Below are 16,217 nucleotides of genomic sequence, written 5' to 3' on the forward strand. Positions count from 1 at the left end.
TTTCCCAAGGTGAGAAGTTGACTTAGTAGCCCAAATAAAGTAGTACAATGTATTGGGTTTTGGTTTAGAGAATATTCGGATTTAGGAGTTTTCAAGGGAAGTAGGTTGTACAAACAATAGAAGTGAATAGTTATGTAATGAACATTATGACCTTTTTGGGGAGGTGTTTTAGGAGTAATAAGATCAAAATTGTTTTTGTTCGAGCTGTTATATGGTAGGATAAACTCGGAGGGAGTGATAATGAAATGAGGGAGAGTAAGTATTCCATGGTAAGTGGAAAGTATGGTCTATTAGGTAAGCTTGAGGAGAGAACACGGTAAGGTAAGAGGTAAAAGCATTTATTTTCTCCTTGTCTGACATGGAAACATTTAAAAATCAATTGTACAAAAAGGAACCGGAATTGCCGTCGAGATGAACATTATTTTTAAAAAACGAAGAGATTTTTAGTTATTTTTCGTATAAGCGTTTGTCACTAAGGCATATCCTTCATCTAATTAACATAATTTGGTTGTTTTATGTTGTTCATAATTCGGTATGGACTTATGGACTCTAAGAGAGGGGTTCAGCCAAACATTCCAACATCCACCGTAATTCAACTGTCCAGTCCTTAAAACTCCGCAAAATACTAGATGCTCCATTTTATGTATCGAACCTAAATACACATACAGACTTACATATCCCTTTCGTTCAAAATGAAATCCGTTCCCGTTATCGTAAATTTGGTAAAAATCTTCCAACTAGCGTAAATCAGCACATCAGAAACCTCGAATCCCCTCAAACCTTCCCCACCGACTGAAGAGACAATGACCGCGAGATCTCCTAGGAAGTGATGGTGATGATAGTGAAAGTGATAATGACACAAGTATCAATAAAACAGACAATATTTTAGTAAAATTGGAGTAATACCAATGGGCATTTTCTCCACTCTTGTTTTTAATTTTGTATTTATTACCTTGCTCACTGTTACTTGTTGCCTACATGAAGGTAGTTGTAATGTACTACAAATCATTAAAAAAATGTTATTTATAAATAAGTAGCACATATTATTTACATATTGTGTAATGAAATAAAAACGGGAATATGATATTTAAAAAATTTAAGCTCGAAGCAAAACAAATTTTAAAGAGAATAACGAAAAAACATATTTTTTAATTCAAATGTTGGAAATCTTATCATCATAAGAAGAAAGTAAACAAAATTTCATTAAAAATTTGGTCGAACGATTGCAAAAATAAAGAAACAAAAAGGTAGCTTTCCATTAAGATTAGGTCTAGGTAGTGGCCCCCTTAAAACAAAAATAAGCTTCCTTTTTACCGTGCTTTTTAGCATTGTAATATCTGCTTATAATCTGAGAGAAAGAATAAAAGGTAAAAAAAAGTGAAAGATAAAATAAAGGACGCGATAAATTGGCCTGGATCGGTATTGGGGTTGCGTGAGAATCGTCGTGCTGAAGGTGACAGCACTTGGCCCACCCCGGCTGAGATCTTGTTCACAAGGCTTCTCTGACTTTCCGATACGACACCTGCGTTGCTCCAACTCCGTTGGCTTATCTCGCTGTGCTCGAACGGAAGCCCCACTTATTATCGGGTTGTCCGGAAAATAATGCAGGATTTTAAGTTTTCATTAAAAAAAATCTATATAAAATATTCTGTTTACGTTTACAGGATTACTCATTTGTATGAATGTCAACACTTATTAATCCTCTTCCAAATGATATTGTTTGTTTACCTCTGTAGCATTCCGCTACTTGGAAATAATTCAGTCATCCTTATAATGTCAAAGCGAGAATTTCGTACGATTTTCTTTTACGAGTTTAAACTCGGCCGAAGCGGAGCCCAAACGGCTAGAAACATTAACCAAGTCTGGGGCGAGGGTTGTGTTAATGAGTGCACTGTGCAAAGGTGGTTTAAAAAATTTCGGGAGGGAGATTTCAGCCTTGAAGATGAAGAAGGTCGTGGAAGGCCTTCCTCTCTTAATGATGATGTTCTGCGATCAGTGGTGGAAGAAAACCCCAAAACAACTGTTCGAGAACTTGCAGAGCAACTCAAAGTCAGTAAAACGACCGTCGCTGACCACCTCAAGGCGATTGGAAAAGTGAAAAAACTCGAAAATTGGGTTCCACACTCATTAAACGATCGCCAAAAAAATCAGCGCTTTGATGTTTGTGCATCACTTCTTTGTCGAAACAAAAATGACCCATTTCTGGCCAGAATTGTTACATGTGACGAAAAGTGGATTCTCTACGATAACACTAGACGTTCTGGACAGTGGCTCGACAAAGGAGAAGCTCCAATACATTTTCCAAAGCCCCCAACTCATCAAAAAAATGTAATGGTTACGGTATGGTGGGCTTCATTTGGTTTAATACACTACAGCTTCTTAAATCCTGGCGAAACCATCAATGCTGAATCATACTGTAACCAAATTAATACCATGCATCAGAAATTGGCAGTAATGAAGCCCTCTTTGGTCAATCGGAAAGGGCCCATTTTGTTGCATGACAACGCTCGACCACTTGTGTCACGTGTAACGTCACAAAAATTATTGGAGCTTGGCTATGAAACTTTGCCTCACCCACCCTACTCTCCGGACCTCTCGCCTACTGACTACCATTTTTTTAGACACCTGGACCACTACTTACAACACATAATATTCAAAAATCAAACGGAACTGGAAAATGCATTTATTGACTTTATCAATTCTAAAAATTCTGAATTCTACTCAGACGGAATTAATAAGTTACCAACACGTTGGGAGAAATGTATTGAGAGTATGGGAAATTATTTTGATTAAAGAACATTGCTTTAAAGTAACTAGTTTCTTTTTTTTTGTTTAATACCAAAATCCTGCATTATTTTCCGGACAACCCAATAGAATAGGGCTTAGCACTGTTTAGCATTATCGATTTCCTTCCTTTTCGTAATTACTCTGGACATCCGAGTACACGACACACTAACGAGCTCTGAACTTATACCATTAATGATATTGTGTTAAGTATTTTTTATTTGGCTAAAACTTTTTTAAAGTGGTCCTTTTTTGTGTAGATTAGTCGTTTACAATTATGATACTCTTGTTTCCTTATTTCGCCGTCTTCAGTAGTGTCAAGATTAGGAGTCATCAAACAAACACACAAGTGGGTGTGTACAATTTATAAATTGAAATATTACAATAAAATATAAAAAATGGTCAGAACTGTATGTGCATTCTGAATATCCTAAATATTTTTTAGGTCTTATTTAGGTCAGATTCTAAGTAGAGTGAAACTGCGAAAAAATCACCCTTTACTTATCGCGAAATCCAATCGAGCAAGGACAGGAAGACCGGAATATCTTGGAAATTACAAAACTACAGAGAAAATTGGAAAGGTAGGGTTGAGATGGGAATTTTATGTCTGAGTGGATCGAAGTCACGATAGCTCAAGTGGTAAAGCAGCGGCGTGTTTAGTTAAAGGTCGTGGGTTCGAATTCCGCTCGTGACACTGACTTTTTTATCTCAACCAATACCTTACATAAAGATTAATAACCATTACCATAGATTTACATATTCGTTTGGAGAACATACTGATATTTAGAACTTGTAGTTTGATCGTATTTTAGTCATTCTTATGCTTCTACTTTTGGTCTCAGAATTTCACCATCTTCATTATAGGGTCAGGATTATTTGTAGGTTGAGGGACCAACACAAACCACTACTGAAGACGGGTAATCGTCGCTGGTGTCATTCTGAAATACTTACCGTATGTTAATTGTTTTTCGAGTTTTGTTTTTCCAAATTATGATAATCATCATGATAATATCAAGGCTAAGCAGTTCATCTCAATGTTCTCTTGTTAATCGGCGAATCCCTTCACCTCCTGCCTCACTAATGCAATCGTCCTGGTTTGCTTTATCTCATATAGTCTATGATTGCCTTCACCGTGGTACGAACTGACTGAAATATCATCATCAGATATTTCCCCCTTCCCAACTGCAGGCAAGTTGGAAGTTGCCTAGGGTCTATACACCGTCATATGTTTGTCGTATCCCTAGACACGGAACACAAATTAGAAGCTGAGATGGACTTATGGGCTGGAAGTGTCTGGTGCAGTCAAATTATTCGACGAAACAGTCTCATTTATAATTCTAAGAAAATCCTTTGATGCTCTTTTTCGTCCAATTACAGACCTGAATATTCCTATAGTCCAGGACGTGTTACCACAAGTTTCATAAAACCCTCTCAACCACCATAAATCCTCAAATCCGGAAACTATCATACCGACGAATTATCTCAAAACCTCACGGATCTTCGGTCTAATGACAGTGATAGTAATGCATGTCTTAATTAAATAGACAACATTGTAGTGGAGTAATGCTAGTAGCAAAATAGTGAGAAAAAGTTGTAAGTTGTACTGACGTTTACTATTTGCTGTCTAGGTCAAAATTTAACGATTTTTTTGTGATCGGCGAAGGATTGTACAAATATCATGTTTACAGTTTCATAGAAGTGGGCGTGATAAATTATTTAGCACTTTTCAACAACTTATTTATTATACTTTCTACTATTAGATTTTTATTTTGTTTTTGGCAAAATATTCGGAAAAGATGGAAGTTTAAGAACTCTTAAAATAATCTGTAAAATATTTATAGAATTTTAGACTAGCACTCGGGTGAAACTTTATTTATTTTCGACATTTTCTTGTATTATTGACATTTATGAAATTTAAAGTCAACATGTTCCGTACCATTCAATTATTAAATTATTATTATTATTATTATTTATTATTATTATTATTATTATTATTATTTTTAAAGATCCGGCAGCTTTGTCATTTCAGCCCCGGTTAAGTTATTATTGTATACACAAGTAATTCTGATCGACATAGGGCATTACAATTGTTAACCTTTTACTTCCTACTTAAGTCTGTTAAAGTTGGAAGCTGATTAGCAAAAAAAGTATGTAGATTACTAGTACACCACGTGTGCTTAATAGCCTAACAAAATTTATATGAAATATTTAATATTTGGATGATTTTTTAAAATATATCATTGTTGTATAAATAAAACTTCATTTCTCTCAATCGATAGACCGATCTGGAATTACTTTTGTCCCTCTTTTCTGTTATGTCTCTGCCCTAGTTCTTTCCTATTCATTCCTCTTTATGGAAAACGGGAAGGGGTTATACAAACCCGGATTCCATACTAATTTGGAAATATTTTCTACTACTTTTTCCCTTATTCTTAGTAGAATTACTTTTATGTTTTATTAATTTGAAAATTCGCCAATGTTTACAGGCACGACAGCTCTAGGGTGAAATAGAAAGATAAAACATCTATGGTAAAGATATGGCGCAAAGATGGAAAATGGTACGAATATGGGCATAAATAGGCCTAACTATGGGCACCACATGACCCTCGGCCCCACCAGAAAAACAAACATCTCAAGAACGTAACAATAAAAAATACTATCAAATAATAGTAGCCATGCAACTGAAATCAACTCAACGCTAGTCTGGAACTGCCTGAATACAATAAAAAACTGGGATCTACACGCAGCCTAAGAAGAGGTGGGTACCAGGTTTTAGGAGAATTTCAGGCAATGATGCAGCAGACAAAAGTAGTTATAAGCAACAACACATAGGCCCAAATCCATTTTGGGGAATAAATTACTTATAAAAATGGAATCTTGAGTTACTAGAAAACACATCAAATACTAACGTATGATAGATGTGAGACAAGCAAGACGATTACTCGCAAAACGCAAAAACAACCTCAATGGGAGAAAGAGGGAGACTATCAACATATGATGTCGATTATATCTGGGGGAGATAGGCAACGGAACATATCCTATGCAAGTGCACTGAAATAGCTAGGAAAAAGGTCAGCGTGCCTAGAAAAGCCATTCCTGAGCAATAAAGACCTCCTTCAACAAATTGAGGAAATGAGCATCATATAAATTATTTTTGTAGAAATAAGGCCCAATTAATTTATTTCCGAGAAGTCCCCCCCCCAAATATTGAAACTGAGAATCACCTGATGATGACAAGAGTACAAAGTTCTAGGATTTTCCTCTGCCCACGTTCGAAAATTTACAGTTTTGTATGCCATTAAAGGAGAACTTGGATTCAACAGTCCGTAGGATGTATGAAAGAATGTTTTCTTCAGCCTACCAAATCGAAGTTGTGCAAGGAACGTTAGACATCGTAATCAGAGTCCCGAAGTCCCTGGACAAGATGAGAGCGTTACGGCTTAATATTGTAAATCCGGAGTACAAATCCGATTTAAAAAATCCTATAAGCTGATGTATCAAGATGCATAGAGCCGTATTTGAAATTGTGAAGTTTAAGAGGGTCTGAAGTACCCTGCATAATTTTTCTCCAAAAAAGCTAAAAGCTAGAAACTAGACTAAAAAATATTCAAGACATATTTTTTGTTTTTTGATAGCGTCATTGGTTTAAAAGAAATTCAGCCGATCCATCTAAAAAGTACACCCTGTATATTATATATTTAAATATTGCGCAATATTTAAATTCACTAATTTCGTGGTCCGCTTGATCAATTAATATATTACAATTAATTCAGGTTTTTAGTTGAGATAAAAAAGTCAATGGCACGAGCGGGATTCGAACCCACGATCTTTGGCTAGATACGCCGCTGCTCTACCACTTGAGCTATCGTAACCTTGATCCACTCGGACACCAACTTCCCATCTCAATTCAAAAGGAGTCCGAGTGGATCGATTTAACGAAAATTTTTAAAACGTCAGCCTTTATTATCTCATCCCACCGCAGCAAACTGTGCTACATTTTACCTGAGGATAATATAAAATTTCTAAAAAATTAATGAAATTTAACCAATATGCTGGATAACATGATTAATACATACACTAGCGTAACATGGTGCATTACATAAAAAGTGGAAATACATATTTGGCAAAAGTTCATTTCGGTTTTGAAACCGGTGGGAATATCTCGATTGGTTTCAACGCCGATTTCATCAAAATCAACGGAAAACTGTTCAAAGTGGTCGTTTGTAGCACAAATCTACATATGCGGTCGATTTTAATAAAAGCATTCCGAGCAATTCCGACTTTTTTCTTTGCTTGGACTACTGATAATCCTCCTGTATTTATATGTGAATAAACTCGTGACGAGTTTCAATATTTTATTCAGTTTGAATTGTAAATGCTTGTCCGTATCGTATCAAGTCGTTTGATATGTCGGAACTTCCAGTACATCTCTGGACTTATAATTTTGTATGTAGTTTCTAAACCTTTGATCTTTTTTGGCAGTGTCTTTTCATACACAGTAAATTAAACAGTAAAACAAAATATGTCACACAATATTTATTAACAGTTCCTAATTATCACGATTAAACTCTTCAACAGGACTTAAAACCTATTAGCTAAATAATTCACACGGATAACACCTACTAACGCTTCTTACTAATATCTACGTAATAGAATTAAACTTAATTAATTAAGAAATTCACTAATTTCGTGGTCCGCTTGACCAATTAATCTATTATAATTAATTAAGGTTTTTAGTTGAGATAAAAAAGTCAATGGCAAGAGCGGGATTCGAACCCACGATCTTCGGCTTGATACGCCGCTTCTCTACCACTTGAGCTATCGTGACTTCGATGTAGATGATCGTCAAAAATGGCAAAAAGGAGGGAAAATTCAAAAGGTGGGGTTGAGATGGGAAGTTAGTGCCCGGGGGAATCGAAGTCACGATAGCTCAAGTGGTAGAGTAGCGGCGTATCAAGCCGAAGGAAGTGGGTTCGAATCCCGCTCATGACACTGACTTTTTTTATCTCAACTTAAAACCTTAATTAGTTGAATGTTATTAATTGGTCAAGCGGACCACGAAAAATAGTGGAATTAAACTTAACATCTTAATATTTAATGGATCTTGAGCCAGAAGCGACCTAGCAATGGGCTCGCCTCATTCAGATAAAAATATTGATCCTAATATACAAAAATTGATGCATAATTTATACAATAATATATGCATAATAGTATACCAGATCATCATTTTATCCTTGTCAAACCATCTTTTTGAAGGACCAAGTAAAAAATTCTCTGGATGTGATCTATATATATCTAAACCTTCCTCAGAAGGACATAGTATTTTTATCCAAAACATACTATTTCATCCTACGCACTACTCACTTCCTCTTTTAGGGAGATATTCCGTAGAAATTCTCATTGCTAAAGCTTGTTAACCTCCTAACCACATATCCTTCTACAGACCCATCATCATTCTTTATGTGATGTCCAAAACCTTCGAAATATTCGAATGGAACCATACCTTCTTACAAATTCAGTTTCCTACTACATTACACCATTACACGATACAGCTAGGATTCAGAGGCGATGATTTCCTTCGTTGAAGACAACATAATATTTCTTGGATGGGTTTCTGTACGTGGCCATCATTACAGCTTGTGAGGATGACTGAATTGGAGCCGTCTTTTAACCCGAATATTATCCGAGCAACTTCCAACATGCAAGATCACCTTGAGCTTATCAAAGACGGTAAAAGCGGAAGTCAAGATATAATAAAGAAAAATGTACCCAGTGTACATTTATATTGAAAAACTGTCCTGCTATCCACTTTAAATCAACAGGAAGGACTTCCACTCAACTCAGTTACTTTGACATGTACGGGGACTGAGGTAGAATCCTCAAACAATATTTACACAACTCCCCTTAAAGAAAAAAAGTCTGACCAAAACCCAAGAAACAAGATATTACTTATGAACTGGACATACGGAGTGGAATTGCGGGAAATATCCATCGCATCTAATCCTTACAATAGAAAATCTTAAAGCAAATCGTCAAAGGACTTTATTACGTCATTAATCTCTCCATACACAACGAGTATAACGTTTCTTTTGTCCATGAACTGATCCAATTCTGCTTCCAAAGGTTCCGCACCAAGTTTTCGATCCATCTTAACCATACTGCCCAATTATCTAATTTTTCCCTTCCCGAGAATCCGCAACGTCTCCTTGATGGCCTCTCTGTTTAATCTCATTTTGTTTCCCAGCAATGCCTTTGCCTGTGTCCTTTTACACATCAATGAAGACTTTATGGCAAACTGAACCTTTATCGAATTCTCTCTCTCAACAATGGGCTAGGGAAAGAGTGCGCCGTTCAGCATCCAAATTGACTAGATATGACATGATTGGTCATTTTCAACCAAAATTCGTTTCTTTACAAAACAGTTGAATGTTTTATCGCTATCGTAGATTTCAGGACAAAATCAATTAAATAATTGTCAATATTAGGCTATGTAAGCCCTAGCAGAAAAGAGTCGTCAACTAATTTAAATCAAACATCGTCTTACTTTGCTTAACGCTGTTATGGATCGAGGAGTTAATTTCGTATAAAGGAAGTTTCAAATAGTTAATCGTCTGTACCAAGGGTGCTTCGTCGTACAAGTTGGCGATCCTTTGGCAACGGAGAAACTCGTCTCTAGTTGCACGAGGCATACAGTGAAGCAAGAAACTTACATATTTGATCTACCAGCCTGGAATGTTGAGATTAAAGGAGAATCTAAGATGAGGGCCATTGCGAAGATATGAATCTACTTAGCGACTTGACATAGTCACATATGTCGCGTTATCTGGAAGTGGATATGCACTCTGATGAAGGATTTGATATTTTTTTTGCAAAGCAAGGTTTAACAAAACAAGTCCAGGATGACATCAAAAAATGACATTAATTTTTAAACGTATGAAAATCCAAGATTTCAAATATGTGAATTCATATTTGAATCTTGATCAAAAACTCTCGACGTTCTTAGAAAGCAGGCATTTTCTAATTTTAAAGTACAGGGACAAACCACCATAAAACGTTTAACGTTATAAAGGTACAGAGATAAACTATAAAAGTAAGTTGAGGTAAACTATAAAAGTAAGTTGCGTAAGTTACACTTTTTACAAATTGTTCAACTCGCCTAAACAATGTTTATGGTGAAGCATTTTAGGTCGGCCATTTACATTGTACTGTAGACGAAAGTAAAGCTTAATTAACTTATGCTGGGGCTCTTACTATGCCGGTAAACAGTTATAAATAATAAAGCACACAGTATCAGTATTATATATTTAAATCAAAATTGAGCTTTTATTTATTCATAGTTAACAGTTAATGCGTGTTCTCTTTCGGGATCGTGGAAAATTTGATGCGTAATATTTTATTATTTAATTTTAGTGTTATCTTTCATGTTTATGTATGATGGTTTTGCCTATCTTTATTTTTTTAATTATATAGCCTAAAATGTTTTTACAAAACATATTTTGCTTACACCTTGGTTACGTCGTTTCGCATGATTTTTGTAGTACCGGACCTGTGTCGACATTTCAACATAACCAGTGGTGGGTCTGGGTATAAGGAAGGTGAGGAGACATTTAGACTTAAGAAGACGAGATGTAATGAAACATAAGTTTTGGATCGTTCAATTAAAATATCAAGTTTAAAAAAATTTTGCAATGTAAAACATTTTTATAATGCGAATTAATGATGATGGATCTGGGTTATATGCAAGGTGAGACACCATCCTAACGTAAAAAACCCGTTCGCCAGTCCAAAACAGGGGGAATTACAAAGCAAAAATTGATAGGAAACGATCAAGTTGGAGGTTTTATTTTTGTGTTTTTGACATGAGTCGTTAGGTTTCGACTTTTCGCCGTCAACAAAGGCGTCAGGGTTATATGCAAGGTGAGGAAAAATCACTAAGTCAAAAACTTGTCCGACAGTCCAAAACAATGAGGATAAGGAAACCAAATATGATAGGAAACGACCAGTTTACAGGTATTTTATTTGTATTGTAAAACGAGTACTAACGCTAACTCACCATTTATGGTGGCATATAATGCATGCAATAGTTCAAAACAGCAACGATAGGCGGTCCGTTTCAGAAATGATGCACATTTTTTAACATTTTATTAAAATGAGTTTTAATAGATTAGGATAAAAACGTTAAAATTTCATTAGCTTCTTTTTAATTAGAAAATTATCCATGTTGTTCCGGTTTGATATTAACTTTTATACTTCTAGTGACTTGTATGTTAAGTTGTTTTGTATTTGGTTGACATCAAGTTGTCAAGTTCTTCCTTTATACCCATTCAAATCGTATGTCGAATCGCATTAACCCGTCCTCATCTGGCGTCGATTCATGCGTACTTTCAGTCTCTTGGTGTTGTATTAAAGACGTATCTTAACTACCTTGGAGCTTCCAATTCAAATCCCTCGGTAAAGCTTCTCTGGCGGAGTTTCACTGATTGTTCCCGGCATAATACCCTTCCCGCTTCATCTTGTATGTGCATGCGGTTAGGCCAGAGTCGGCGACAATGTACTTCTGTCACGAGTTTATTAAACTTTTCCAATTCTGAAGACAAGCTTTTCCGGGTTTCCTAAGTCCGGAGAAAATTGCCTCTGTTTCATCTCTCTTTGTCTGACGGGTGTCTGGTTACCATCGATTCGATATGGGCCTAGTTACAAATAGAAAATGCATACTCAGAAGAGAACTCCTAATGACTGTATTTCTCTGAGTTAAATATGCTATCAAAATGTATTAATGGAAATTTTGCTTTGTCGCTCATATGACTTAGCTTATTAAAATAAAAAATATGCGCAGTATATCGAACCTTTTGTTCATTTACCGACATAATTGCTATTAAAGTAAGCAGAACCTCGAATAAGAGTTATTATATAATACGTTTATAAAAAAGTTTACAGTATAATATGAATTGGCTGAAAAAAACTTCTCGAAGTATTCTTAGTAAGTTAAGGGAATAATTTCGAAACTCGAGATTTTATTAACTAATAAATCAAAAAAGGCCAACGAGAGAACTTTTTGCAGGTAATACAAACTATAACTTAATTAACACACGGTGGGCGAAATTCATAATTAATTCTGTAAATGATTTATTTCGTCATTATTAGCACGTAATCTGTAAAAGGTCCAGTTTTTTAAATCTCAAATTTGTTTTTCTTGTTTACCAATATTAATTACTATATAACTAGTCAACATCAATAATAATTAAGAAATATATGCTAAAATATTTTGAAGACAAGATTATAAGAATTGGATTTATGGCGAGATTGCTAAAATTCGAACGCCAAGTTAATTTTCCACTTGTTGAAAGACTTGTTTTTAAGAAGCTTCATGCATAATTGCATTGCAATCAAGTTGAACGAAATGGTTGACGGTTTTTACAGACGGGTCTAAGATGAGGAAAAAAGGAAAGGCTCTGGTGTAAAAATGAACTTTTCTTTCTAAGGAGAAACAGGTCCATGTCGGCAACTTGTTTTCATATGAGCAGCTTACACGACGATAATTTTCATATCTAACTTACGTTTTCAATTACGCAGACCAGGCTGATTGTGCTCCCTTGGCCAATATGATATTCGCCAGTACCCAAGATGTAAGCAGTCGGCACTACAACGACCAAGTTGAAGTCACGCTCGATTTTTCCGAACGCGGTCATAACCTGAAACAAAATACTATTTCTTGTCAACAAACAATTATAAACGTGAGATTATATTTTTGTCAGAAATGACATAATTTTATACATTTATTTATTTTTTTTAGAGAGGGCATGAATAATAATAATAAGTTACACGAGGAAAATACGCAACCGTATACATTTCGCTATAAAAAGTTCAAAGCTATTTAAATGTATAAAAGTTCAAATAATAACGAAAACAATTAAATATCAAATTACGTCATTTATATTTACTAAGGACTAAATTCAGCCACATTGTGATTTACTCCAGCTGGAGGATTAATAATTAATACAACTCAACTTCGTCCCCTGTAACTGCCACACAAGTTTGAATATTAAATAATTAATGCATATCTGTTACAACTGTATTGCTGAATACTGTCAGGGATATTTAATTCTACGGCGAATTAAGTTTATATTTAATATTAAAAGTAGAAGAAATAACTGAGGCAATGGGTACTTTACTTATTGCGACACTTCGTAATTAAACGGGTGTTCTTATGATTTGTGATTTAGCGTTAAACGGAGAAAATACTAGTTTTCTAGAATCTCATAAATTTATCCAATCTACCATATGGCCATTATCTTGAAGTGATTTTGTTATCAACCTTAATAACATATTTTATATAAAAAGTCACGGATGAAGCGAATTTGAAATAAAGTTCCTTTTCGATATGCTTTCGAGGAATATATCCCCTCATCGGGACTGAAAATATTTTTAGAATTAAAAATTTTGGAATCAACCAAAATTAATTTATGAGTTTAGTTTAGTGGAGTGAATCATTTCTAGCAACCGCTCCTTGTTCATTTCAAATGCATCCTACTTCTCTAATTTGACAGTAATAAATCGTACTTATATATTATAGAAATATTAAACGTTTACCTTAAATAAATCATCTTTGATTTTGAAACTTACAAAGCAACCTAACCTCTTATGGGAGCGTCACAAAAATAAAACATGCAGCTTGGTTGTTTCCAGTGAGAGGCTCTTTTCGCCATCATCAATTATGGTGCCTTACCCTGCTTATAATTCTTTTTTATAGTAATACTCATTTGTTCTAACTATCTAACTATAGAGGAATTTCTTGCTTAGACGCAGTTTCAAAAATATTTTCGGGAATGCTCCTGAGGCGACTGGAATATTTTGTGTCTTCTAACAATCTTCTAATTGAATTTCAGGTAGGCTTCCGTAAGGGCTTCTCCACTTCTGAAAATTTATTCATTCTTCATAATCTTGTTAATTTGTCATTTTCAAAACTAAAGAAGTTGTACTGTTTCTTTGTCGATTTAAATGATGTATCTTGGGTCCATTAGACCTCGGTCAGTTTCATCTTCCACGTTTTGCTCCATTCTTCAATGTGCTTCACGATACTCGTGGATATACTCGTGGATATTGGAGGTGGCTTGGCTAGGACTCGAGGAGACAGAGGAGCGGACTTATTGCCGCATCTCACTCTGACGCAGCCGTCTATTAGTTAGAATTTTAGGATTAAGCAGTGGGTAGGTACTGCTTTCGTTTAAAGAGAACTCCCGGGTGCCAGGCCCTTTCAAAAGCAAGATTGAAGAAATGCACCCGAGAAGTACTTTTCGTCCTCCAAGCAGAGCAAATATTATCAACAAAGGAAGGAAAATTCAAAAGGAGGGGTTAAGATGGGAAGTGTCCGAGTGGATCGAGGTCACGATAGCGCAAGTGGAAGAGCAGCGGCGTATCTAGCCGAAGATCGTGGGTTCGAATTCCGCTCGTAACACTGACTTTTTTAGCTCAACTAAAAACCTTAATTAGTTGAAATTATCAACCACACTGAAACATTGCTGAATCTTGGAATGGCGGAAACCAAATTGATGTGAAGGAATGACATTATGAAAGTTTAAGTTAGCTATTTGGCGTTTAAAAAGGAGTGGTACAAAGTGGTCTATCTTTTTTGCCGAGTTTTCGCCTTTTGATTTATTGAAAATAAAAGCGGCACGTTAAGGTACTTAGGTAAATTTTGTCCTTAAGTTTTTACTTTATACAATAATAAGTTTTTATATGTTAACAAATAGATAATTTAATAAATAAATAACTCAATAAATAAATAATCTAATTAATAAATATTATTTACAGTAAATCGTAACCGTGACGGTTAGTTTATTAAATTATTTATTGGTTAACCTGTAAAAACTTAATATTGTATAAAGTAAAAACATAAGAACAAAACAGATCTAAGTACCTGAATGTGTCCCTTCTGTTTTTATGCTTATTTATGTTTTTTATCTAAGTATCCAGTCCTAAGGAAGGCAAAAAAGATATGACTACTTCATTTTGGACCACATACCTGATCCCAGTCATCAATTGTTAATCATCGCTGGTCGATAATTCTCCGTGTGATATGTTAAAACGCAGTATTTCACGGATTTTGGACTTTTATGGGAAAATGGGAAAAGGCTGATAGGTCTGTAAGAGAATATGTGCCTGGTTATGAAATATTTCCATAGTAGGGGAAAGTGAGAGGTGCGTAGGATTGAATTGTAAATTTTAGTAACAAAAACTATGGCTTACTGAGGGAGGTTTCGGAGTATTACGGGAATTATAAGATTGTGTCCAGAGGATTGTTTACTTCAGGCTAAGCACACCAAAACTGATTTCGCCAAACCCAGTGGTGTGTCAAGCATATAAGCAGGGTGAAGGGTTAACACAAAAGATGATGTCTTCAAAAAATAAGTTTTGGATAGCCCTCAGATTTCTCTACACCGCTTGTTAGAAAATTTTATTTTCACATCACTGTTCCATGTTTCATGGAACCATGTTTCAAAAATTTCTGCAACCTAAAAAGTTTTTACAATATTGTATTTGGGGAAAATGAATTAAATTATCTTTGATTTTAAAATACTTATATCAAACTACTCAAAGATAGCTAGAAAAATAAAACCTATTGATTTTTCAAATCATTTTCTGTATGACTATTTCGCCGTAATCAGCCGGTAGCTCAAAATATGACGATATGCCATGAAAAAATGGATTGGATTGCCCTCGGGGTGGATTTATTTCTATCATTTGGGACTTAATTTTGTTCATTTAAAAAAAAATTAATTTCAGTTTATTGTTAACCAGAGATAAAAGGAAATGGTTTAAAGTGATCAAATTTCGTTCTGAAATCCATCTTAACACAACTGTTCAATAACCGTTCAATTTTGAAAGGGCACCCACCCCAATCGGGGTGTAGGCCTCCTTTATTGGAAGAATACCCCTCCAAGGTAAATTTACATAATCAATCAATTGATTCGTTGAGGCGTAATATTAGTAATAAGTAAAATTTATTGTTCATGCGTAAAAAAAGTCAATTTAATATTTGAGGAAAAAAGATCCAGGCGTTAAAATCCATAAAAATCCGAAATCTCTGGTTTATTTGTAATCGAGAAATTTATAAAAAACATCAAAACATATGGCCAACGTAAGGTAAATGTGCCAGAAAGGACAGATCAGCACAGCGTTATCAGTGGGTAAACCCGTGTAATTATTAATTTATTGTTAACACTCATATTACTGTTTCTATACTTTGTACCAATATTTGAAAATTAAGTTGAATACGATAATGATAATAATAATACATACTATTAAATTGCCAGAGAACGCTAATTTCCTGAGGAACATACTTTAAGAATACTGAAGTAATGAAGTTATTATTATAAAACAATTAGATAAGTGTTGACAAACCGAACACCATAGAATTTCCATGAATTATTGAT

General features: G+C 35.0%; 1 protein-coding gene across 2 annotated transcripts in view; it reads right to left on the minus strand.

Annotated features, from left to right (window-relative positions):
• The window catches only part of LOC106669329 (igLON family member 5-like), a 123,472-nt gene that overhangs the window by 41,955 nt on the left and 65,300 nt on the right, over window positions 1-16,217 (minus strand). For both annotated transcript variants that reach the window (XM_024227155.1, XM_014398734.2), the window contains one exon: window positions 12,342-12,476. In XM_024227155.1, coding sequence (XP_024082923.1) covers window positions 12,342-12,476 — 135 coding nt within the window. The remainder of the gene's footprint in view (window positions 1-12,341; window positions 12,477-16,217) is intronic.

Source organism: Cimex lectularius, unplaced genomic scaffold (genome assembly GCF_000648675.2).
Source record: "Cimex lectularius strain Harlan isolate CLEC.00 unplaced genomic scaffold, Clec_2.1 scaffold35, whole genome shotgun sequence".
Classification (NCBI taxonomy): domain Eukaryota; kingdom Metazoa; phylum Arthropoda; class Insecta; order Hemiptera; family Cimicidae; genus Cimex; species Cimex lectularius.